The sequence below is a fragment of the Syngnathoides biaculeatus genome, chromosome 9, assembly GCF_019802595.1.
Source record: "Syngnathoides biaculeatus isolate LvHL_M chromosome 9, ASM1980259v1, whole genome shotgun sequence".
In the NCBI taxonomy this organism is placed as follows: domain Eukaryota; kingdom Metazoa; phylum Chordata; class Actinopteri; order Syngnathiformes; family Syngnathidae; genus Syngnathoides; species Syngnathoides biaculeatus.
In genome coordinates this window covers 684,940-711,065 of record NC_084648.1, presented here as the reverse complement: position 1 = coordinate 711,065, position 26,126 = coordinate 684,940, and the positions used below count along the sequence as shown (strand labels likewise).

General features: G+C 39.7%; 1 protein-coding gene across 3 annotated transcripts; it reads right to left on the bottom strand.

Moving 5' to 3' along the window:
- On the bottom strand, nt 1-26,126 carry xpnpep1 (X-prolyl aminopeptidase (aminopeptidase P) 1, soluble). 3 transcript variants are annotated; one of them, XM_061830724.1, is made up of 21 exons: nt 26,104-26,126; nt 25,834-25,956; nt 23,466-23,590; nt 23,167-23,230; nt 21,979-22,083; nt 19,939-20,031; nt 17,640-17,783; nt 15,410-15,505; nt 13,125-13,206; nt 12,012-12,222; nt 10,513-10,602; nt 10,345-10,395; nt 4,813-4,871; nt 2,550-2,627; nt 2,397-2,468; nt 2,268-2,328; nt 2,086-2,155; nt 841-1,014; nt 576-652; nt 381-479; nt 1-251 (listed from the first exon to the last, which is right to left on the bottom strand). In XM_061830724.1, exons 3-21 carry the CDS (start codon nt 23,580-23,582, stop codon nt 132-134), a joined length of 1,863 nt encoding a protein of 620 aa, XP_061686708.1. In that variant the 5' UTR covers nt 23,583-23,590; nt 25,834-25,956; nt 26,104-26,126; the 3' UTR covers nt 1-131. The 3 variants fall into 3 exon arrangements, with proteins under 3 accessions (XP_061686708.1, XP_061686707.1, XP_061686706.1); XM_061830723.1 differs by lacking the exon at nt 26,104-26,126 and having other exon boundaries at nt 25,740-25,903; XM_061830722.1 differs by lacking the exons at nt 25,834-25,956; nt 26,104-26,126 and adding an exon at nt 23,747-23,796.

Below are 26,126 nucleotides of genomic sequence, written 5' to 3'. Positions count from 1 at the left end.
TTGATTTTCACTGATGTTTATTAAAACTCTTGATACAATGTGTTACAAAATAAGAGACACAAAGGAAGATGAGACACGTACAAACAATGATCACTCCACAGGGGCGCAGTGTGCTTGGCCAGAGTGTCCCCTCACACGATGGGTTGGGTCTCCCGGACGAGCCACTCAAGCGCTTCTTTTCTGCCTTGACGCTGCAGCTCCGCTCCCACCACCTCTAGACAGGTCCTGTGGTACTTGTTGACCCAGTCCCGCTGCAATGACACGCAAAACACACTTTTAGTTTGTGTGGTAAAAGTAAGAAGGACTCTTTAGAAAAATGAAAATGTTGAGTTTTTAAGATCCATGGGTTTGAAATGGTATTGGACGTGGGTAATGTTTACCTCCTTCTGGGTCAGCAGCTCTGTGTCGATCATCTTGACTTGGATGGGAACCAGAGTTAAGGGCTCAAACGTCAAGCTACCTCTACTTCTGTAATTGTACTACAGGAGACCAAAGAACAGAATGTCATACTTTCAATAATGAATGAATCATACAAATTGTAATAGAACTTGTTTTCCTTCAGTTCAAAGTCTTACTTTGGACAAAGTTGGTACAACAAGGACCACATTTTCAAGACGGATACCGAAAGCTCCATCTTCATAATATCCAGGTTCTAAAAATAAATATGAAAAATGTACCTTTAAAAAGGCAGAAGAAAAAACAAAACAAAAAAAATGAGCATGTCATATTAGTGCTGCATTGTTTTTTTTTTTTTTTTTTGAGAACCTCACAACATAGGAAAGAAGTTCTCCATGGTGGTCACAGATTTGGAGTAATCAGTCTTAGTGTATGGATCCGTACCATCGCTGACGATCATGCCCGCCTCAAGAGGTTCGTCAGCGAAGGTCTTGTAGCTAATACCGCAGGGTCCCTCGTGAACGTTAAGAAAGCAGCCAACACCATGACCTGTACCATGAAGGTAGTCGAGGCCTGACTCCCACAGTGCGGCTCGCGCAAATGAGTCCAGCAGGTGCCCTGGACAGTGGAACAAGGGCTATAGTCAGTCTGTTTTTTGTGCAATTGTTATTTTTTTCACATACCCATCCTCTTTCAATAATACTTATCCTGGTCAAGGTTATCCCAGCTGACTTTGGGCCAGGGGCAGAGTACCCTGGACGCCTCACCAGTAAATTATAGGGCACATTTAGACAACCATTTACACTCCACTCACACCTATTGGAAAATTTCCAGTCTTTAATTACAGAAACCTGATGTGTTTTGTTGGAATGTTGGAGGAAGCCAGAGGTCAAACCACAAGCAGAGGGAGAACTTGCAAAGAGATATGCTCACCACTACCCCACTATCCATCTGCTTCACAGTCTTAAGGACGGGGTTCTATTCCTACCTCCCTGTATAGAGTTTGCATCTTCTCCCTGAACCTGCTTGGGTTTTCTCTGGGTATTCCACTTTCCTCCCACATTCTCAAAACATGCATGGTAGGGTGACTAAAAACTTAAATTGCCCAGATGTGTGAACATGAATGAGAATGGTTGTTTCTTTATATGTGCCCAGCGATTGCCTGGTGACTAGTTCAAGGTGTAACCCGCTTCTCGCTCGCTGTTTTATTGCCCACATATTTTTTGTTTAGTACTGCTTGCCTAAGGCTAGATGTGGCCTGAAAGTGGCGTGGGCCACGGGGAGTTTTACTTGTGATTTATGTTTGTCACAGGATGCCGCCATCAGAAGACTCCCAGATTAGGGCGAAACATGCAGAACAATGACAAAAAGGAACAGGGCGAGGATGACTTGTCACTCCCACACACTGCAAATGTCATCTACAAATTGTGGGGGCTTAGAGGGATAAGGTGCGAAGTGGGTTTCGTTGAGAGAAAAAACAGTAAATCTGAAAGGCTGAATTCTAAATTCTGTAACTCTGTACTTTTACGGACCTCACAGATAAAGGAACAAATTGCAATCTCGTGTGAGTTTATTCATTAGTGACTCGGTAATTGGTGACTTATTAACTTAATTAGTTAATAATGGAAAAACATTTTGAAGCTCTCTATTTTCTATTGTTCACAAGTTGTCAAGCAAAGTTAAGTGTACCTTTAGTTCCGTTGGGGAAAACAGCAGCACTGACAGCAATGTGTCCCTTAAGTACAGAAGTAAAGCATTCCTTGAAGAATACAAAGAGATGAGATGAGATGAAAGAGAGTCACTGAAGTCACCACACCACATGCCCAAGCTATAATTAGGCTCTGGGATGTTAAGTAGGCTGTTGATTGCACCTTTTCATATGCAGTTGGAGTCCCAAAGTGCATGGTGCGGGTAACGTCTGTGGTGCCATCACTGCCAAAGAGCAAACAAGTCAAACCACATGCAAATTAAGATGCTGCGTGTGACCAATTTTAGTTTACATGTACTGAGCTCCAGAGTCAATCAGGTAAACTTCATTGACGGTGAGGGTTCTGTTGGTCTCAGGCAGTGGCCTACAAAAACAGAGTTCACTAGAATTACAAAATCCACCAAAATAAATGCAGTAACTCATGGGTAATTGGGCCTTTTCTGACCTGTAATGTATAATTGCTGCATTGGGCCCAACGCTGGAAATTGTTGGGAAACTAAGGCCGACAAAATCTTTCTGCTGACTGTTAAAAGAAAGAATCAGAAATAATGAGTCTCTGTGGTGCTTTTGAGAATTTAGTCATCCATCCATTTATCCCTCACTAGCGTTACATTGAAAATGGACCCCAGCTGACTTAAGAAAAGAGGCGGATCAATTGCAGTTGATGGTGCATTTTCAGTTTTTCTTAGCTATAATCCATCCATCCATCGCCAAACGACTGCCTTTAGGTGGGTGTCGGGTTTGTATAAATGGCACGGACACGGATTAGGGTCACCAAGTTGGCAGCCAATATTTCATCCATACATCCTCCAAGCCACTTATCCTCACCAGGGTCACAGGTGTGCTGAAAGCCTATGCCATCTGACTTTGGGCAAGAGACGGGTTACACCCTGAACTGGTCGCCAGACAATCGCAAGGTAGATTATAGACCAGGGGTGCTCATTACGTTGATCGAAAGTCGCGTTGGGCAATCGCATGACCACATTTATTTTTTCTTTTTTAAAAAGACAGTCTATCATCCATCCTGTCGCTTGATTCAGGTGTGCCCAATACGTTGATAACATCGTGTTGCCAATCCTGGCCTTTTTTGACATGTGTCACTGTGCATGTGCACATAATGACGCAGTGTAGCAAGCTAGTCAGTTGACCTCTAATTTGTCTTCTAAACTTAAGAGTGTCAAAATAAGTGGGGGAGCGAGACCAAGTAAAAAAAAAACTAAGATGTCCTAAACGAGCTATCAAGAACGACTGTTACATGGCGCAGTGAAGCCATGGCTGAGGATTTGACCGAGTAACTTTGGAATGACAGTGCTTCCACTGGAGCTGGATGAGTCTACAGACATGAGTGACACCGGCCACTAGTGCATTTTTATTCAGACGGTGCTTTCTGATATGATCACAAAAGGGGAACTGGGAACAGTCCTGCCCATAAAAGTACGCATGCGAGGAGAGGACATGTTCCAGTATTTTAAAAACTCATTTGATTTTTTTAGAAGGTTGGCTCATTATAGACTTTTTGGAAATGTACTACTTTTAACCAGAGAATTCATTGATTTAAGGTGTAAGCAGGTGGGAAAGCACAACTGAACAATATAAAGAGTATCGCATCAACCTAATTTTCATATTTTTGTAATGTGGCAGGAAGCTCTCTGGACCCATGCAAGCACAGAGAGAGCCGAGATTCAAAATCAGAACCCATGGACTGTGAGGCAAATGTGGTAAATACGAAAAACGCTGTGCTGAATTGAATTATACAATATTTCACATGTGGGCTACATCGATCCATCCATCCATTTTCCGTACCGCTTATCCTCACTAGAGTCACAGGCATGGTGGAGCCCCTATGCAGGGCACATATGAACAAGCATTTGCACTGACATTCACACCTATGGGTAGTTTAGTCTTCAATCAAGCTACCATGCATGTTTTTGGGATGTGGGAGGAAACGGGAGTACCCGGAGAAAACCCATGCAGGCACGGGGAGTACATGCAAACTCCACACAGGCAGAGGCAGGATAAGAAACCCAGTGCTCAGAACTGTGAGGCATATTTCCTAACCAGTAGTCCACCAAGCTGCCATGAAGGCTACAGTATATCAAAATGAATGTCACATATTTAATATCATAATCAGAATTTAATGGCCAAGAGTGCAAAAAAACACAAGGAATTTTTCTGCGGCAGTCATTGCTGCTCTAGTATGGCATTCATATATAATATACTATGTAAATAAGGTATAACTGAAAATGTTACATTTATTACATCTTTGAAGAAAGTTACTTTTCTCACCATGGGCTTCATACAAAATCTGTGATGTGTATTCAGGTTCAGAATACTGTATTTAAATAGATCCAATCTGAATCAGATTGCTGACTGAGCAGTTCAGGTCGTAATCTGTTGTTCTTATTATGGAATGTCAATACAGTTGTTGCCTTGAATCTATTAAAAGAAAAATCTAAATTTGTATTCCATTTTGTCTTTAAAAATAAATAAATAAATAAATAAAGAAAGAAACAAATAAATAACATTAAGGATCAAAATCATCAAATAATTGACTGCCAGGAATAAAAAGATCAAACGTCCAAAATCCTCTCAGGCGTGTTTGGTTTTGTACATCCTGTAGAGGGAGCAATCATTCCAGGAGACCCTTTCAAGAGACAGCCTCATAAAGTAGGACATGAAGTTTGAAAATACTCAAGAACAAACATCACCTGCGTAGTTCTTCAGCCTTGTCAGCAGCTGAGATTTCGGTTACAGAGCCTTTTGGAATCTATACAACCATTAAGATGACAAAATGACAGCAAGTTTATTCATCAATATTTGTTACCCTGGGGCATAAAACTGAACGAAGTACAGTGTTAAAGTGCATGCATTGCATTTTTCTCTTTAGGCATGATATACAACTCATTGTGGTTAGAAATTTGGGCCCATATCCATAAAGACTCCTTGTGCAATACTGGCTGGTGATGCACTGATTAAAGGGCACACTGCAATTATAATTGCACATAGTAGAGATAAGAGCTATTCATAAACTTACAGTAAGTCGTCAAATTAGTCTCTAAGACAAATTGTGCAAGGTGTGGAGTGAAGGCCTTATTAATAGGTTTGGAAGTACACAGTTTGGGTCATGTGGGGAACCATTACACAATAAATGAAAGGTAGTCTTTCAGTGTCATTTAATATTTCAAATTAAAAATTAAAAAAATATGACATTATTCATTTGCATCAATTAGATTGTGCCAAGAAAGAGCTGATCTATATTTTTGACGTGATGACTTATGACATGCGAAAGGAAAATGTCACAATGACAGAATGAATGTAAGGCAAAGGCGCTGCAACAGTGAGTATCAGAATCAGAATCAGCTTTAATGGCCAAGTGTGTAAAAACACACAAGGAATTTCTCTCCGACAATCCGTTCAGCGGGTTTGTTTTGATTGTATTGATGACTGGGGTCTAGTACTACTATAGATGCAAAATGATCACACTTGTAGCATAAGATTCAATATTTTGTTACAATTGTCAATTAGTGTTATTAACATGGTGGCACGGTGAATGCATACCACATCTGCTTCACAGTTCTGAAGACTCACATTCGAATCCGGCCTCACCTGGGCTGAGTTTTCATGTTCTTCCCTGTAGCTGTGTGCGTTTTGTAAGATGTTAGAATGATTGTGTATGTGTGCCCTGCAATTGGCTGGTGGCAATCATTTCAGGGTGTATCCGGTCTCTCGCCACAGAGTAACCGGCGATTGACGCATGCACAACTGCGACCCTAGTGAAGATAAATGGTATTGAAAATGGATGAATGGATATTGTTGTCATTATATGTATATACAGTCAATATTGGAGTTACAATGTAGGCAAGTTATGACTGCCCGTACTTGGGACTACGACCAGATGCCTCTTAGTTATGATTTTACTGGCACATGCAGTGCGTAAAGTTTTGGCAGCCCAGCAATGTGTACGACAGTTTTGGCAGCACAGGGTCCCAGCATTTCATTCACAGCAGCAGTTTACCAATACACTCAGTGACTGGATACCATCGCAGTAACGTATCTCTTTATACAGTACAATTTTACATTCTTTTACTGTACAAATAAAAATGATCTTGATTTTTCTTGCAGCTACTCAACTCCCATGTTCCACCATGTAACTGATAGCTTGTAGTTTAAACTGTGCTTCTTAAGTGTGGCTTAGTGTGTATTCGTTGGTGCCATTTTTGGGGGTCCTTAGCCAAAATGATGTAGTTTTGCAGAGAACACATACTGGCATTATATACCTTCTGGGGGGTGTGCCTTTAGAATCCTCTTCCCCCTTTAATGTCCGCATGCTGTCCACTCACACATCTGCTTTTCCTCTAAATAAGTAGTGTGTCGGTAGGAAATGCTCCCAATCAGTTACAGACTGGATATTTTGTATATACTCCGATTTACAACCATTCTGATTTAAAGTGCCACTGACAGCCAAATATACATTTTAAAATAGATATTGTGATGAAAATTACATATAATATTATTAACTTTAATGTCTACATGAAAAAAAAAAAACAAGTGGAGAGGGTGTCATTAATGTGCAAAGTTGCAGAAGTCTCACTCGACATCCCAGTGGCAGCCACAATGCCTGCAACGTCATTTGCAAATGCCACACTGGGACATTTGCCATTGAAAAAACGAAGTGGCACCTGCTATGGGAGAGGAACAACAGAGATTTTCTGATTTTTCCGACGCCCCTTCTGACACGGAAGCTCTTTTTGAAGAAGAGAACATCTCGCAATCGAGTGAAGTGACCGGGGCAATATTACCCTATCGTTTCAAGTCATATTTAAATGATATGCGGATCACTTCTAACTAACAACAGACTCCCCGACAGACGGACAAGGAACCCGATGAAATATTCAAAATGACAGGCCTATTGTTCGATTTCTTTTTCTTTTGCCGGGCGAAGTAACTACTTCCGGGGTGCCCAGACACCGTTGACAGGTCGGGGGGGGGGCTCCTTTCTCCTCCCCGCATGCGGCCAAACCACCTCCCCGCCCGATCCACCTCCGCGTCGGGCCTAACGCTGGCCGCCGGCGAATAACAACAACAACGCCAACCCGCGCACAACGAAAACATTTAGCACCCCCGACTTACATAGTTTATTATGACGCGGCTCTTTTGTTATGTTCTGAGAGAAGTATTACGCAGATGCGGACAGAGCTTTTGATTATTGCTGCTTTTGGACAAGTTCACGACTATACATCATTTGGCTAGTTAGCTCATGTTACACACTACTAAACTGTCTTTGTACTTTTATTGTGTTGTATTGTAATTGTGTGTGAATAAATTGTCTTGAACGCAATACAAGTGCTTTGTTATATGTTGCCGGTTTGACCAAGGGGATTTATTCTAAATTATCACGTAACATATGCTATAAACTGAGACAAATTACAACCCCCCCCCCAGCTCTATAGACATCTACCTGTCATTTACAACCCACAAAGCTCTTGTCCTTTGCACCTGTGCAATCCATTTTTCACAACGAACCGGGTGTTTTTGAAAAGTGTGAAAAGTAAATCCATCCTCCAGAGTGTTTGAGCAAAATCCAGAAATAGAAAGAGCCGGCATTTTGGCTAACACGCTGAAAAAGACAGGAAATTTCTTGCCGGTACAATAGGTATAAACCAATATAAACACTCAACCCTGCTACTCCAAAAAAATATCACTTCCTGGTTCTTCCTCAACACAAAATCATAGAGAGACTTTCCCTGGAAGGAGATGAGATTATTTTCTTCAAGGTCAAAAATTTTCATACGTTTCCTTAGTATCGAGAACCATTTCCTTTGAACCGCATGACTTGGGTCAAATGGTTTTGGTAACCTTCCACAAGCTTCAGACAGTACTCTGGTGAAATCCTGGCCCATTCCCACTGACAGAACTGGTGTAACTCAATCAGGTTAGTCAGTTGCCTTGCTCGCACACGCCTTTTCAGATCTGCCCACAATTTTTTGAATGGATTCAGATCAGGCCTTTGTGATGGCCACTCCAAGACATAGAGTTTGTCATCATCAAAATAGTTTTTGGCCATTTTGGCAGTATGCTTAGGGTCCTTGTCCATTTGGAAGACCCATTTGCGCCCAAGTTTGACCTTCCTGGCTGTTGTCTTGAGATGTTGCCTTAATAGCTCCTTGTAACGTTCTAGTAGGGTTCCAGTTCTTGCTGCAGAAAAACAGGCCCAAAACATGATGCTGCCACCTCCATGCTTCACAGTTTGTATGGTGTTCCCAGGTCAACAAGCTTCCCCCCTTTTCCCCCAGATGTAATATTGCTCAGAATGGCCAAACAGCTCCACTCTCATCAGATCACATGAAATGTCTATAAAAGTTAAGATCTTTGTCTTGGTGTGTTTTTGCAAACTGTAATCTGGCTTTTTGAATGTTTCTTTAGGAGCAATGGCTTCATTCTTGGTGAGTGAGCTTTCAGTAGGACTTGATTTACTGTGGATAATGACACTTTCTTACCAGCTTCATCCGGCATCTTCTCAAGGACTTTACCTTTTATCCTGGGGTTGATTCACACATTTCAGACCAAAACACCTTCTTCTCTGGGACACAGCGTCCGTCCTGCATGATGTGATGGCTGGACATTCCCATGATTTTTATACTTATAATCGAAACAAAGCACCTGGACATTGCACCCAAGGATGAGCCAGACTTGTGGAGCTACACGATTCTTTCTCTGATTTCTTGGACAATTTCTTTTGATTGTCCCATGATTTGGAACAAAGATGCAGAGTGTTTGAGGTGCGGCCTTAAAATACATCCCCAGGTGTGCCGTCAACTAACTCATGTTGTCATTAAACCTATCAGGAGCTTCTAAAGCCATGACCTCATCATCTGGGCTTCCCCATTTTCTTTAAAGACATAGTACTACAAACTATACTACAAAGTACTGTATGTAAACGTTTGACCTCAAAGAAAATTCCTAAAGAAATTACCGGTCATTGTTGCGGCATTTAACAAATTAAATCATTTAGGTGATCCTGACTGACCTGAAACAGGAGAGATTTAGAATGACTTGACTTGAGACAAAAATTAAAAGTTTTTGAACAGTGTATTTTCTTCTTCTTGTTATTATTCGTATTATTATTATTTTCTGAGCCGCTTATCCTCATGAGAGTCGCGGCAGTGCTGGAGCCAATCCCAGTTGTCATTGGGCAGGAGGTTAGGTACACCCTGAACTGGTCGCCAGCCAATCGCAGAGCACATGGAGACAGACAACAGTGGAACTCACAATCATACCTAGGAGCAATTTATAGTGTCCAATTAATGCATGTTTTTGGGATGAAACCACCTACACAGGTACGGGGAGAACATCCACACTCCACACAGGTGGGCCAGGATTTGAACCCCGCTCCTCAGAACCGTGAGGCCAACGCTCCATAGCTGGTTCACCGTGCTGCCGTTTTAAAATATGACAATTATCTATTACACTGTAGCATACAATATCAAATATACCTTTTATGTATTGTATGGCCATTTACGTACAAGTTATACTCATCGATTAACAACAAATATACAAAGGCAGCAATGCAGCATGCAGTAATTGAAGACTTCTCATGGGTACGATTGCAAGTGTAAATGGTTGTTTGTTTCTATGTGCACCGCGACAGGCTGGCGACCAGTTCAGGGTGTACCCCGCCTCCTGCTCGAAGATAGCTGGGATAGGCTCCAGCACTAGTGTGACCCTTGTGAGGATAAGTGGTTCATAAAATAGATGGATGGATAAGATAATGGCTGCCGACTTAGTGACCCTATTCCATGTCCATGCCGTTTATACAAACCAGCCAGGCACAAAAAGGCAGTCTCTTGGCAATCTATACACAGCCCTTGAAAAGTCAAGCTTGTTTTGTGTAGAGTGTAGGATGTACACTGTATGATTTGCTACATTTAAACAATCCTTTCCCTATAAGTGGTCGTTCAACAAGTATAAACTGAAAACATCTGAGTCATCAAGTAAAATACAATCAGAGTGATAAATGAATTAAAAAACAATGGTAAAGAATTGTGAGTTTGTGATCTATCCCATGCAATTAAAAGCATAATTAAATGTGCATTTTCGTTTTTGGGGTGGAGGAAGGGCAGCCAATTACAGGGCAACAAGGTAACAGCCAGCCTCGTCCCCTCAAAATTGAGAGATTTGAGGATTCTTTATGAATACGGCCCCAGGTGTTTAAGGAAATGTTGAAAAACTCAAAACTCTACCTCTTTTTCCAACCAAGCAAAGAGGTCACAAAGAGCAACTGCATCCTTGATCTGTTGGAATCATGACAGAATGTTTATGAAAGAGGAATAAAATAAGAGAAGCGAATGTTAATGAGTAAAATGTGTGTATGGATATATGAAGATTCCAAATACGGCAAAGGTTCTTACATGGGCTGTTTTCATGCCTTGAATCTCTGTTGTGTTCTTCACTGCTTTGGCGAGGCAGAGGGGTGTATAAGGAATGGAGGACCTGTGGGCCTGTAAGCACACAAAAGGAAATTGTGACTATTTGAAAAGAATCAACTAAAATAAGGGAAAAATTAATACACAAATGAATTCTTGAAATAATAAGACACTGCCAGAGCAGATTGCAACAGTGTAGAGCTGCAGTGCATCATACTGTTATTTACTTTGGTTGGCTTATTTTGCTAAATGTGAGGTGGCAAAATTTCAGGTGTCTGAATTACGTTCTACAGTTTATTACTGTAAACCACAACCATAATGAGAAACATACAACATAGTGGTTAACATCCAAAACAGATTTGTTTGCAAATCCATATTTCCTTTACAATACATACTGTGCTTTCCATGACATACTAAATTAACAAAACACACTCTCAAATACAGACCACTCAAATAACAATTGTCAATTTACAGATTATCATAAATGACTGTTTTAAGGGATTTACTCATTTATGTCGTGTATGTTATGACTCTGCTAGGATGAAGGGCAAAGTTTATAAAACAGTGGTGAGGCCATTCATGATGGACGGATTAGAGACGGTGGCACTGAAGAGACAACAGGAAGCAGAACTGGAGGTGGTAGAAATTAAGATGTTGAGGTTCTCGCTCGGAATGAGGATTAGAAAAAAGATCATTAGAGGGACAGTCAAAGTTGGATGTTTTGAAGACAAGGTTCGAGAGAGCAGACTTTGATGGTTTGGACATGAGGCGAGAGACTGAATATATTGGTATAAGGGTGCTGAGGATGGAGCTGCCAGGCAAACGAACGAGACGAAGACCAAACAGAAGGTTAATGGATGTTGTGAGGGAAGACATGAGGACAGTTGGTGTTAGAGAGGAAGATACAGGAGATTGGCTTAGATGAAAAAAGATGACATACTGTGGCGACCCCGAATGGGACAAGCCGAAAGGAAAAGACGACTCACTTACTGTATGACAACATTGTGGTTAAAGGGATACTCCTCTGACAATTGCAATGTAAATTCGGTTTTGTATATGCATACTTTTTAAACATCTCAAATCTGTAGTTATAAATTACAGTCTAGAAAATTTACATTTTAATTGTTTTTTTTTTTTAATTTAATGCCTTTTATTGGATTATCCAAAGAAGATAACAACGAGTGTATGTTCCCAGAAACTCAGAGGTCTGGGAATCTGTCCATTCTCACACACACAGGATAACTTAATTAGGCTCATTACAAGATAACGATGGTAATACGACCCAACATCACAGAGTACAGTATATCAAAATTAGCCCTTTAATTGCTATTGTGAAATCTTTTTCTTACCACACAAAATCTTGATGGGCACTATTCTGAATGTTTTTTAACATCCTCTGCTGTTTTACTTCATCATCATCTTCATCATGGACATTTATCATTACGTTTGTGCGTTGTGCTCTTACAATGTAGGTGTACTCTCACCTTGGGGATGACCTGCGTGAGAGCACAACTGGCTTTGTCACAGATCCACACTTTGTCTTTGGGGCCGAGCATGGCGCAGATGGCCTGCAGCTCGGTATAAACTGATTCGTACGGCAACGTCTGAATGTGAAGCTCAGGCTTGCATGGCGAGTCTAGCTGCAGATGCTGTCTCAATGCTGGGTCAGCTAGACGCTTTATGTCCACAAAAAGCCTGCAGACGCATTCAGGTAAAAAAAAAAAAATGTGGATTGCAAAGTTGCATATTCATCTAATTTAGGTAACACATCCTCAAAGTAGCAAAAAGAGCAAAATAGAAAAACAACAAATGAATAGGGGAGACAAAATCCAAAGCAGAATGTAAAGCAAATTTACAAATATGCTATGGGAAATGTGGTATGAATCCTGCTTACATGGCAACACAGTCTGGGCAACGAGTTAGACATGCAGCTTATGTTTACTTTCGATATTAATGAAGAAAGTTAAAAAAGAAATGGTGTTGTTTTAAGATGGAATAACTGTCGGAGTATGTGAAAAATTGAAGAAAAAGTGGTTAAACTGGACGAGAGTTTCTCTTTTCTGAGTGGGATAGGTCTGGTCTGAGGCCAGAGTAGAAAGTGCAGGATCAGATGATGTGTAATTTTTAAATTCCACCTTGGCACAGCCTGATCCAGGATGAAAGCACAGACAATACAGTCCACAAAAAGCTAATTCTGTATTTTAAATATTGGAGGCAACATAACCTTAAAATGGTTTGGGAGCATCATCATCAACCAACAACAACAGCCCCGCCCCATATAACACTACCCCACCCCGTCGTTATCGTTCTGCCTGGCTGCTTGAAAAGTAGACCTTGGGGTAAAGGAGTCTAGGCACCCCTGCTATAGGACATTTGCAGAAATAGATGAACAAAGACAGATTTGTTTTAAATAATCAATCATTTTCAGACTAATTCAGTGAAATTTTCTGCACACACACGCACGCACACATGATGATCTCATTTGTTGGGAATTGTTGCTGTAGAAATTTGAGTCAAATTCAAATAAAACTGAACTGTCTTCAGAGCACACAAAAGCATGATGACAAATTAAATGAATTAACTAAATGTATTCCAACCTTATTGTGTTGATCCCTACAATGGTATATGCAAAGAAGACAGGGTTATACTCAATATCTGCACCACGGAGGTTGAAAAGCCCTGTACAAGAGAAGAAAACCACTATTAATGACAAAATTACAGTCATATTTAACAAATTATTAAAAAACTACCGGGTTTGTGTGGTATTTTCTGAATGGCTGGTTGAAATAAATACAAAAACAACGTAGACGTTGTACATATATGTTTTGCTCAATAAATTTGATTATTGTTGAAAAGTTCATTGAATTCAATAATTTAATTTGAAAGAAATGCTAACAAATTATATAGATTTAGCATACAAGCAAATTCTTACATAATTATTTCATAATTTCATAGTTTCTCATGTGATATTCTAATTCTTGAAATGTTGAATATGGAATTTTGGTGGGCAGTAAGGTATCAGCATAAAACGTTTTCATACTGTGTAATAAATCTATGTGATAGAGTGACTTTCACTTTTTGAATTGATATACATTGCTTAGACCAACTGAATTTTCCCACAATATTCTAAACTATGAGCTGCACCTAAAAAATTAATAAATTGCGCATGTTTTTTAATCAGTGATCCTCTGCAGATGCCTGAGCAATTCCCTTTCAAAGCAAATGTCCATTTAGTCCAAATGCAAACTGATGACAATCACAAAAACTGCAATTAACATAAAGTCTGTGAGCAAACAATCAGGAGCAAGAGCCCTTCAGGGACGGTCAACAAGGTACTCAAACAGACATCAAATGGGACGCTTGTGAACCCCGGGGTCCTTGGATCGTGATCATGTATCAAAGCTGACTTACGCAAGAGATGCGACACTGCTGCACACATGAAAAATTAGAACGATTTGATCACAATTGTGTTTCGTGTCAAACATGATTATTGAGTGATTTTTTTTTCCCGATAAAATGCATGGTGACTTGTTTATAGTTAGTCTAGTATTCATATTACATTTTCATTTAACTGTCGTTCATGTACATTTTTTTAATCGGCTTGCAATTGCAAACTTTATTCCACAATGCATACAAATTGTAGACAATGCATTGAGATATAAGTTTAACTTGTTTGTTGAGCATGCTCATAACTCAAAACACTCATCTCTCAAAACACAAGTTTCCATTAAAATGAATGGAAATGCCATTAATCTATTCTGTCACCCCCCAAAATTGTTTTTAATGTGAAAAGTATAACTCTATAATGTACTTCATAAAAACAGTAATGACTTAAATAGATTTCATCACACTTTCTCCTTCATTGCACAATTTGCTGTTCATTCTGGTGTGTGCACCACCGCCATACGGTGCTGTAGAGGCTGAAATTTGTTTGGAATTGCCACCGCATACTTTTGGATTCCTGCTAGATGGGAGTAAATTTCAAGCGCCTATAGAGTTTCTGCATAATTTCTCTTTGCGATGTTAATTTCTCTAGTCAACTTGGTTTCTAGTGCACTTGTGTAGTGCTCTATCCCCACTTCGACAGATATTGTGGCTGCTGTATCCTGGAACTTCAGATAAAAGATCTCTCTGGTGAATTCCAACAAAATAACAGTGCTCTCTCCAGCGGCATTAATGGTAAAGACATCTTGAGTGGCAAAGGATCAAAAAAGGAACTCTGAAGACATTTAAGTTGTGTTCACACTGCAGGTCAATTTAGATGTCAAGGTGAACAGTACAATTACCAATAATCAACACAGGGGCTCTTTCCTAATCAGATATTAAATGGATGTGCATCCAATGCATTTGGAGTATTGATGCCCATTTACTTCCATAAACATCGTGCCTTAAAGTCTTCATCCGCAACCTGATGTCCAGTTTTGTGGACATGTGTGTGATGCAATTAAGAGTCCTAAAATAATCAACCATGCATGTTTTGGGGATGTGGGAGGAAACCGGAGCAAACAGAGAAATTCCACGCAGGTACAAAGAGAACATGCAAACTCCATACAGCGAGGGCCGGGATTTGAACCCTGGTCCTCAGAACTGGGATTTGATTTTCTAAATGAAATTCATTATGTATGTATTTACAAGTATATATCAAATTATAAATCACCCATAAGTAAGTAGCTGTGGTGGTATTACATTTCCTCACCTTGATTAACATGTTGAGCTTGGCAGATATCTGGACTTTTATGGCAGCGCTTATTCATACAAACACTGTAAATGAAGTCTGCTCTTCCATCAACTCTATACGCGTGCACACGAGTGCAATGCTACATACAACAGATTGGCAATACATGCTGGGAAATAAAGGCATTCACATGACTCAAATACTTACAGGCTATCTCATCCAGTGCTGTGGCAACAAACCAGGAGATTTTTCGCTCTGACATCTTTGCACGTAGAGCTGTGATCTTGTCTTGCCATAACATACCTTAAATAGAAGATGTCAATCATATATTGACATAATCTCCTTCTGATCTAATCATTTGCTGCAACTCCTGTTTAACAACTTCCAAGGAAGCACAAAAACACACACAAAAAAAAGATAAACAAACATGGTTGGCAAGATAAGAGTAAAAGCTTCGACTAACTAGGGCATTGTGCTTCACCCCATAGTCGTGATTCGAGACTGGAAAATTCATTCAGTCACAGATTTTTTTTATTTTTTTTTGGAACCTCCATTCTCCACTCTGAACCACTTCTCCTCACTAGGGTCACAAGTTTTGTGGAGCCCAACACAGAAGACTTTGGGTGAGAGGGAGGATAGACCCTCAACTGGTTGACACACAATCACAGGGCATATACATAAACAATATTTGCACACATATTCTCACCTGTGGACAATTTAGCTTTCAATGAAGCTACCATGCATGTTTTTGGATGAACCCATTACATTTGAAGGTTACTCATTGAAAACAGATTCATATTTTTTGCTGAGGCCAAAGCGGCATCTAATATACTGTAAAAGTATTGCTTTGCCCAGATCTTAAGGCATCTAGGTCCAACAAACTATGGAGAAGGAGAAGGTTCATTTAAACAGGCATCACCCTCCGTCCATCTCTCAGCAATTAAAAATATTTTGGGGCACAGTAATTACTCCCAAATTGTCCAAGATATATGAGCTTGTCTGCCATGGCATACCTAAATGAGAAGGCACTATCAAATCATATGATCACATGGTTGAGCTAAACTAGTCGGTTAAAAATACCAAAAAAAAAAAGTGATTGGCAAGAAAAAAGTAAAAGGTCTGAGGGTGTTAAGGGTCCACCATTTTGACGACTCTACTCAAAAATTCATCTCTTCACATATTTTCATTGGGAACCTAAACATTAAGTAAAGATATTTTTTTGAGAAAAATGCTGTGTTTGTGCTCAGGCTCTATGTTTTTCTTTTTTTTTTTTTTTAATTAAAAACTACAGTCGAGAAGTTAGCTTATGTGCATACCTATTTTACCATTTTTCAGTGCTAACTATGTCTGGTGGTGATGTTTTGTTTATAACAGCTGCTGCTGCTGAAAGTGGGCTGATCAAGGCAGCCAGCTCGGCTTTTGCTTGTCACACACGACCGTTTTAGGCTGTTTGTGAGGAAAGACAGTCAGCCCTGCATTGGACTTAAGCCATTGTTCATGTCCAGACAAAGCCGATCAAAGGGTGGTCTTTCGTCAACTCTTCTGGCCACATCCTCCAACTGTGAACTCAACCTTTTCTCTTTCAGTAAGCTATGAATGCTTACCTTTTTTTTTTTTTTGTCTTCTGTCCTGACCGGAAATTGGATTCCAAAGTGGCACAGTATGGCATTTTTAATGCTTTTTGCTGACCATAAAAATTGTTTGCAAGTGGCTAGCTTAGCATCGCAGAGAGCAGCAAGATAGTTTTACAACACGCATTTTACGTCATAATTTCCACAATGCTTTGCACACTAAAATATGGCAGTGACACGTATCAAGTGATGGGCTAAACAAAACATTCTTTTTTTCACTCATAGGAATACTGTAATCTATAACTATATACCACTGTATTTCAGTGGTACAGGTTGATGGTTGTGAAATTAAATGCATTTTATGTCATGTAAAATGTATGCTATCAGTAGCATTTCCCAATTTACCTTGTTTAAAATCGAATGTCTCAGATCGAGAGAATCTTTGTAATCAACATGTAAAGTTAATTTTGGGTTCATGAATCTCTTTCTATAATGAGTCTATTTCTCTTTTAAATTTAAAGTTTTCAAGCACTGCGGTGTCCAGGATAGCAGGTTCTGGGACAGAGCGACACACGTAATCAGGAGTGAATTCAACATTGAGGCAAGGTCTTTTGTAGCTTAAACTGCTGTTGAATTTCGATGACAAAGTGCACATTGGAACACTGCATTGTTGATGGTGTAGTTTGTGTTGCTTTTGGAAGGGAGCGCTATGATTTTAACGCTTAAGTCAATGTGATGGTTTGGATAAGTCCTGTAAACACACCATTGCATTTCACTGGTGGATTTTCGTAATTCATAGCAGGGTTTATTCCCTATTCTTCCTGAGTAGTGGGGGAACACCATTAATCTAAATGTGTTGTACAGACCAGTGTAGTCCAATCCCAAAGTACGAAGCTGCGTGCTGGGTCTTTGTGGACGGTCACGCCACACCACATCGATGAGGTTTTCTTGCACTGCTATGAGAGAGTGGCCCGCATTGTTCAATGCCTTAAACATCGCTTTCCACTGATCTGACATTGAACACAGACAAGAAGACAAAGATAAAACATTTCACATATACAGGTGATGTGAAAGATAATTATACACTAACAGTCAAAGGTTTGGACACAGTTCATCATTCATTAGCATGACCAAATGCATAGTTTTTTTGTATGGCTATTTAAAAATTGGAAAGATTTCCTTGAGCGCTTTACTTCTGGAGTACATGAGCAAAGCAACCTAAAATGGTTTCTTTATGTGGCATTATGTGTATGTGGCCATGAACTGCCCTGACCCAGAACACCATGTGAAAGCTTGTACATTTTCGATTTTTGTTGCTTTTACAGTGAAGAAAATAATTATTTGAACACCCTGCTATATTGCAAGTTCTCCTACTTAGAAGTCATGGAGGGGTCTGAAAGTTTCATCGTAGGTGTATGTCCACTGTGAGAGATAATCTAAAAAGTATAATCCAAAAATTACAACGTATGATTTATTTGTGATACAGCTGCAATAAAATAATTGAACGCCTGTCTATTAGCAAAAATTCTGACCCTCAGAAACCTGTTAGTCCGCCTTTAAAAGTCCACCTCCACTCTATGTATTAACCTGAATCAGATGCACCTGTGTGAGGTCATTAGCTGCATAAAGACACCTGTCCACCCCATACAATCAGTAAGACTCAAACTTGTAAAATGGCCAATACCAAAGAGCTGTCAAAAGACACCAGAGACAAAATTGTACAACTCCACATGGCTGGAAAGGGCTACGGAGAAATTGTCAAACAGCTTGGTGAAAAAAGGTCCACTGTTGGAGCAATCATTAGAAAACAGAAGAAGCTAAACATGACGGTAATCTCAATCGGGCTGGAGCCCCATGCAAGATATCATCTTGTGGGGTCTCAATGATCTTGGAAAGGTGAGGAATCAGCCCAGGACTACACGACAGGACTTGGTCAGTGACCTGAAAAGAGCTGGGACCGCCGTTTCCAAGGTGACTGTTGGTAATACACTAAGACGTCATGGCTTGAAATCCTGCATGGCACGGAAGGTTCCCCTGCTTAAACCAGCACATGTCAAGGCCCATCTTAAATTTGCCAATGACCATTTGGATGATACAGAGGAGTCATGGGAGAAAGTTTAGTGGTCAGATGAGACAAAAATTTAACAAACCACGTTTGGAGGAAGACGAAGGATGAGTTCTATCCCAAGAACACCATCCCTACTGTGAAGCATGGGGGTGGTAGCATCATGCTTTGGGGGTGTTGTTCTGTACATGGGACAAGACGACTGCACTGTGCATGACCGTGGAGGAGGACCGTGGCCATTTATTGTGAGATTTTGGGGAACAACCTCTTTCCCTCAGTCAGAGCATTTAAGATGGGTCGTGGCTGGGTCTTTCAACATATGTGGAGGAGTGGGCCAAAATCTCTCCTGCAGTTTGTACAAACCTGGAGAATAACTACAGAAACTACAGTTTGACCTCTGTAATTGCAAACAAAGGCTACTGTACCAAATATTATCATTGGTTTTCTCAGCTGTTCAAATACTTATTTACAGCTGTATCACACAAATAAATCGTTAAAAAAAAATCATACATTGTGATTTCTGGATTTTTCTTCTTAGATTATCTCTCTCACAGTTGACATGCACCTACGATAAAAATTTCAGACACCGCTATGATTTTTAGTGGGAGAACTTGCAATATAGCAGGGTGATCAAATACTTATTTTCTTCACTGTATGTGATGACAAGCATTCACAATGCTATGAATAGCATCACCTGTCGAGAGTTTTTCATCCATAGATCCATTTTCCATATAATTTATCCTCACTAGGGTCATGGGCATGCTATAGCCTATCCCAACTATCTTTGGGTGAGAAGTACACCCTGAACTGGCTGCCAGCAGTAAACAGAGAGAGAAACAACCATTCACACTCACATGCACACCTACGGGGAATTTAGAGTTTTCAATTAACCAACAACACATTTTTGGAATGTGCGAGGAAACCGGAGTACCCAGAGAAAACCCACACAGGCATGAGGAGAACACGCAAACGCCACACAGCCAACACTGGAAATGAACCCAAGTCCTTAGAACTGTGAGGCGAATCTGCTAACTAGTCAGTACCCCTCCACCCTTCCACCTTGTGGAGAATTTTAAAATGTAAATTAAACCACAAAATACCTGCAGCTATGATCCAAGGGTCGACCCCCACTTTGGAGTTCTCTGGCAGGACACTAATCAGCCAGTCCTCCTGAGAGGGTGTCTCTTTCAGTCCTGGATGACAATTAAAATTTTATTTGGGCATGAAATGTACCAGACGTGGCTTCTGAATTGCAAGATTTAGCCGCGCTTGCAATTGTTACAGAAGGGATTTATATTTCTGATTCAACTACAATCGTTCTGGACTCAGCAATTGGGCTTTCCAAATGAAATATCGAGCTAACGTTTTTTTCGTTTTTTTTAAGTAATCAATTGATTGTATCAATATGAGGAAATAACACATTGGATTTAAGCACTGCAGACTTAACATGGATGTTTTTCCAGCACTTTTAATAAAAACATTTTTTTTAAATAAACGCAACTCTATTGCCTGTCAATGCTACGCACTAGCAGACAAAATAGCATGGTGGCTGGCAGAGGATAAGATGGCAAGCGAGAAATGATCAAGCCACTATTTTTGTCCAATGTTCGGAAACAGTTTAGCTTTTACAAAGACAGAGTTGCTCGAAATATGTTTTAACTTTTTGTAGGGTACGTAAAGGTAAAGTAAATTACCATGACAACACCACAAAACTCTCCAAACACATTAAGGCGCCAAGGTATTTCATATAAAGCCAACCGTCCAACCACCTTTTACAGCATTCTCGTCTGTTTTTTTTTTTCACACTTTGAATCATGTAAAGCACAATAAGTCACTTTGTTTATGAAATGCACTATACAAATAAATTTGCTTTGCTTTAAGCAGTAACATAAGATAACCTCTGCTCTGCAGAAGCTTCAGCCCTTGCCAGCACAGCAACAATTGCAAACATCAGAAGTAGCTTGAAAACTTACTGTTAATTCCACCTAAATATTGAATAATTTTTATGTTGAAAAGATAAAACAGAAGTAGCAGGTAATGTTGGTTCTGCTTACTGTACTTTTTTTTCTATCTGAAGTGTTGGTTTCACTTAATTCAAATACCAATAATCAATTACCATGAATTGTTGCTTACTTATTATATAAATAATTAATTTATACCTGATTCCTAGACAATGACTACTGAGGAACCGAGGAACCTTCATCTCCATTTTCCAGTATGCAGGTACTTTTACAGTCACATTGGCAGAATTTCGGCAAAAGAGTTAATGAATAGATTTCAAGTCACTGAATCGTTTCGGATCGTATCGTATCAGAGGTTCCATATTTTATCAACCCAACTTTTTCTAGGATTTGGCATGTTATATAGGCTTTCTGGTACCCTAGAGCCAGCGCTGTCCAAATAACAGCGTTCATACAGTAACTAGTGAAGTTTAAGTCTTAAGTCCAATCAAAGCAAAGGGGCTAGTCTTAGCCAAATATGGACAAAACGGATACAGAACTGGGTCAAACAGAAGTCGCTGCCAGAAGAGCTTTTTCTGGATACTACTATGACAAAAATCATACTGTTTTTTGTTTTTTTCAGTGCCACTTTTATACAAAGACCACATGAGAGTCACTCGATACTTTTAAATGTACGACTACATCTTTGAATGGTATCAGCAAACACGAATCATGACACAAATCATTGTTAAAACTCCCTACATCCTAATGTAGGTGAAGTCACTGAAAATGATCAACTACATTCACAGAAAAATATATTATGCCGCTTTTTTTTTTTTAATTTTTTAACGTCTGTTACTACTAAAGGTATATTACCTGAAGGATACAATGAAAGTGACAAAATACTGCATAGCAGATTCCCTAATATTTGGTCTTATTTCACATACTTAAGACTAACTGCAGTCAATGTGATTTTTTTTCAACGCATAATCAAGAAAATCAAGGAAAATGGCTAACAATCACCCCTTAAATGAAACTACTATGAACTATTTTTGTCATAATTGTATTTTTGTTAACAAATGGACCTTTAGTTGTACCAGGCATTAAAAATGAACGAAAAATAAAAAAAGAAAGAAACAAGTGTGGTCTAATTATTTTATTCTGTGGCTGTATGTACTAATACGTGGGGTTGTAAATTACCCATCTTCATAAGGGTCCAGTTGTTGTCCATCTGCTGGGTGGCTTGAAGGAAATAACGCCCATCAGTCCACATGGCGGCGTACTGCTCTGTGACAATGGCTGTACCTACACACCACAACACCCAGTCATAAGTCAAAATCTAATACCACAAGCTCATTATTGTATCAACCACAGTGGTTATCCAACTTTTTACACCAAGTACCATCTCAAAAAATATTTGGCTAACCAAGTCACATCAATATGATAAACATTAAAATACAGTAGCACAGTTGGCCTATGTTTTCATCAAACTGGAGGAAGCTGTTTTAATCTTAACACGACCCTTGCGAGGATAAGGGGCTACGAAAATGGATGGATGGATGCAATTCCATTGCATTGCGCGTATAAGTTAAACATAAATTGAACCTAAATAAAAGTTTGATAACTAACTTATTAAAGATTAAATACAAATGTAGTGCACATACAAGTAAACTGCACTTAAATGCACTGTACTGGATATTGTTAAAAATAAAAATAGTAGAAGATGGCACAGTGGAGCAGCTGTAGAGCGTCGGCCTCACAGTTCTGAGAACCGGGGTTCAAATCTCTGCCCCGCCTTTGTGAAGTTTACATGTTCTCCCAATCCCTGCGTGAGTTTTCTCCGAGCACTCTGGTTTCCTCCCAGATCCCAAAAATGTGTATTCCTTGGAGACTCTAAATTGCCCCTAGGTAGGATTGTGAGTTCCACTGTTTGTCTGTTTCCATGTATCCTGCGATTGGCTGGCAACCAGTCCAGGGTGTACCCTGCCTCCTGCTTGATGATAGCTGGGATAGGCTCCGGCACTCCTCCAACCCTCGTAAGGATAAGCAGCTCAGTAAATGAATGGATGGAGAGTGCAACATGTCGTTTGAACTTTCATTTTCAATTTTCCTAAATCTTTGGCGGGAGCACCAGTACCACTTCCATTCGAGTTTCAGGTTAAATGTGCATAAAGTCTGGCAAATAAGAATTAATAAAGAATTTCATTGGGGATTATATAAAATCGACTACCAATGAGTGACATATTCTAAAGCCAAACTAAAGATGGGTTTGACCTAAATTACTTAAATCAATGTTGTGCAGAAACATTTCAAGGCAGGGAGTCTCTGTCGCCTTACAAGAACAGAATGTGCATTCCCAACAAAAAAAAACCAAAACCCAAATCATACCTGCTGAGCCGTTGAAACCACAGATGAACTCACGTCTGCAGTCACATGGTGCAATGTACTCACTCTTAAAGACACAGGGACAATAAAAACATGTTGGATGATCAACTGTTAGAGCAATGTGGTCTGGAGCCCATAGACCACATTTATCAAATTGTCCTACTTGCATCATGACAAGAATTCATTTTAAAACCTCAGACAAGCAGAAAGCTTCAAAATCATGCAAGCAGTGCTATTGTGATTATATATATGAATTTCTACATAAGCTGACGCAGCTGTAAAGTTGCAAAAAAAATACTTACCTGGTGGGCATCACCAGAGGGGATAATATAAGCTTGAAGTGGCTCGGTAACGTATTTACAATTCTTCATCACCTGGCGGAGATGCCTGAGCAGCTCTCCTGTGATCTTTGGAGACATGTTTATCTCTGTATGGACAATAATGACAGATAATTACTTTATTTAGCTGAAAAATTAATACGAGAAACCTCTGGATGTTTCCAAAGTTGTATGGAAGTCAAGTATACAAGCAAAAATAAGCAACCACAATTTTTATCATTTAAAACATGAAGCACTAACATTACCAGACATTTGGGAGGACATGGAGACTTCAGATGAAAGGAAGTGACTCACTCTAAATGGCTGTCTATAATCAAGGAGTTCACAAGTCATATGTCGATCTTTAACCCCCTGTAGCAGGCTGACTCAGCAACAGGAGTCCACATTTTTAAAGTAATAAACTCACTGGGCACGACATTAGGTATCTCCGGCACAATTTTACAAGATTCATACTTCAGTTTTTACAGAATAAGTATTTTTATTTTTCCTTTTAAAACATCTCTATATGGAGTTTGCTTCCTTGTGCTTGTATGGGTTTTCTTCAAGTACTTCCTTCTGAATGAGAGTATGAATGATTGTTTGTCCGTATGTGCCAAGTGCAAACCAGTTTAGAGAGCAGCCCGCCTCTTGGTCAATGTTAACTGGGATAGGCTCCAGTTACCGACCACAATGAGGATTGTGCTTGGACTTTGTAGTTACAGTATGTGGAACTTTACAGCACCATACTTGGGTGTGTCCAATATTTTCCTTTTCTGACATAGTTATCCAAGTGGCTAAAAACACCTGTGAGTATGATGTAGGGAACCAATCACATAAAAATCCATAAATACATACATTTCAGTACCACTTATCCTTAACATAATCTTGTTAAATGAGAACCTCTACAACAATAAAAAAAATGTGGACATTGCACATTTTTAGCTTTGTTGTGTTAATTGCCTTTTCAGAGCAGTTCTTTTGATCGAGGCGAGGACTCAAAAAAAGGTCAGGTCTGAGGCTAGGTAACACCCGAGGCTGGCTGCCAGTCATTGCCACATCCCATACAGACATACCACCATAGATACTCTCATTACACTAACCAGACAATTTGGACTAACATAACACACATCTTTTTAGACTGGGGAGGATCCCTCAGCAACTGGAGAAAACTCACACAATCACAGAGTGAACACGCAAATGCCACACAAGTCTTGAGGCAAGATTAGCTTGAACCCAGAGGAACTCCTTGATTGTGAAGCAGAGTCACTCGAGTCACAACTCACAGAGCTGCCTTAGTAAATACGTTTTGAGGGATTTAACTTTTGCACTGAAAATTCAGGGAACGTTATGAGGTACATTCATTATACTGCCCACTATGCAACAAAATGTATTGATATTAAAAATATTGTAGTAGTGGAAAAGTAGTTGTGAGGGTTGAGGAGATGAAATACTTGCAGCTATAGTACATTCTTTTAGAACTTGTTTTTTGTGTTTTCTGGTATTATAACAACCTCATGATTACAGTATATAATAATTTTAGCATTGGTACAGCAACCCTAATAATGCCCTAAAACATTGCTGCTTCATACTACATATACAAATATATTTTCAAATACCACTGCTGCAGCAATCATTAATAATGCAATGGAGATAAAATGCGTTTTTGATAGAATGATTCAAATGTAATAAAGTAGAGTCCCTGCTCTTCAAAATAATGAATGAAAGGCAGTCAAATGTCACCTAATTCTTCGTCGATGAGCGCTCCTATTGGCGAATCGACCTGCATAATATTTAGTTTGGCATCCATCCATCCTATATGGTTGGATAGATGAATGAATTCCGCCTATCTTTGATAATGTCTCATCCTTTTGCCACTCCGAACATACGCAATTGCTTGACTTATTCTGATACTTAAGTTACATGTGGCTGAAAGAGTTACACTTTAGGCTAGCAACACAACAACATAATCAACAACAACATAATTCAGTTGAACGTGGTCTTGGGTGTGGTTGGAAAACAGAAGAACGTCATTGTTGTTTTCTAAACGCCCTTTTTTTATATAGCAATACGCACCAAATGTTGGCTCTCGGTTTTCATAACAATAGTGTGAGTTCAAGAAACATACGTGGAATGAACAAACGTGTCGCTCATTGGAAAACGCATCGACCATAGGACTCGCTTTGCGCCACCGTAAGAACTCCTGCGCCGCTTTACGGTCAAATAATCACGCTTTGAGTAGGTATAATAATGAATACACACCCTAAAACTTTGTGGTGCAAAAGTAGTTCTTGCTTTTAAGGAGAAAAATATATAAACGTATTTAACAACAAGTCGGGAGGGTTAGTTTACTAACAGGAGGCAGCCATTTCGCTGGTGACGTCGGAATCACGTGGCTGCAGTTTCCTCCAGTAGCGGCGGAGGGATGCAGCCTCGCCTCCTTTTGTTGCCTCTTCATTCGAGATCACGCATTCGAGATCTAGCATAACGAAATTTGTGTATTTTAGTGTTACACTCAAATTGATACGAATGCAATAGTCAGTGTATCACTACTTATATGCATACATATATACACACACACACATGTACACGATATATATACACTCACAAACACACACATACATACTTTTAAAGCCCAAGTGACATGCC

Excerpts from the sequence above, each read along its gene's own strand:
- xpnpep1 (XM_061830722.1), bottom strand. Across the intron at positions 4,872-10,344 it reads TTGCTTGGTTGGAAAAAGAG|ATTCCAAAAGGCTCTGTAAC; the intron begins GTAGAGTTTTGA and ends ATGGTTGTATAG. Across the intron at positions 2,469-2,549 it reads GCAGCAATTATACATTACAG|GCCACTGCCTGAGACCAACA; the intron begins GTCAGAAAAGGC and ends CTGTTTTTGTAG.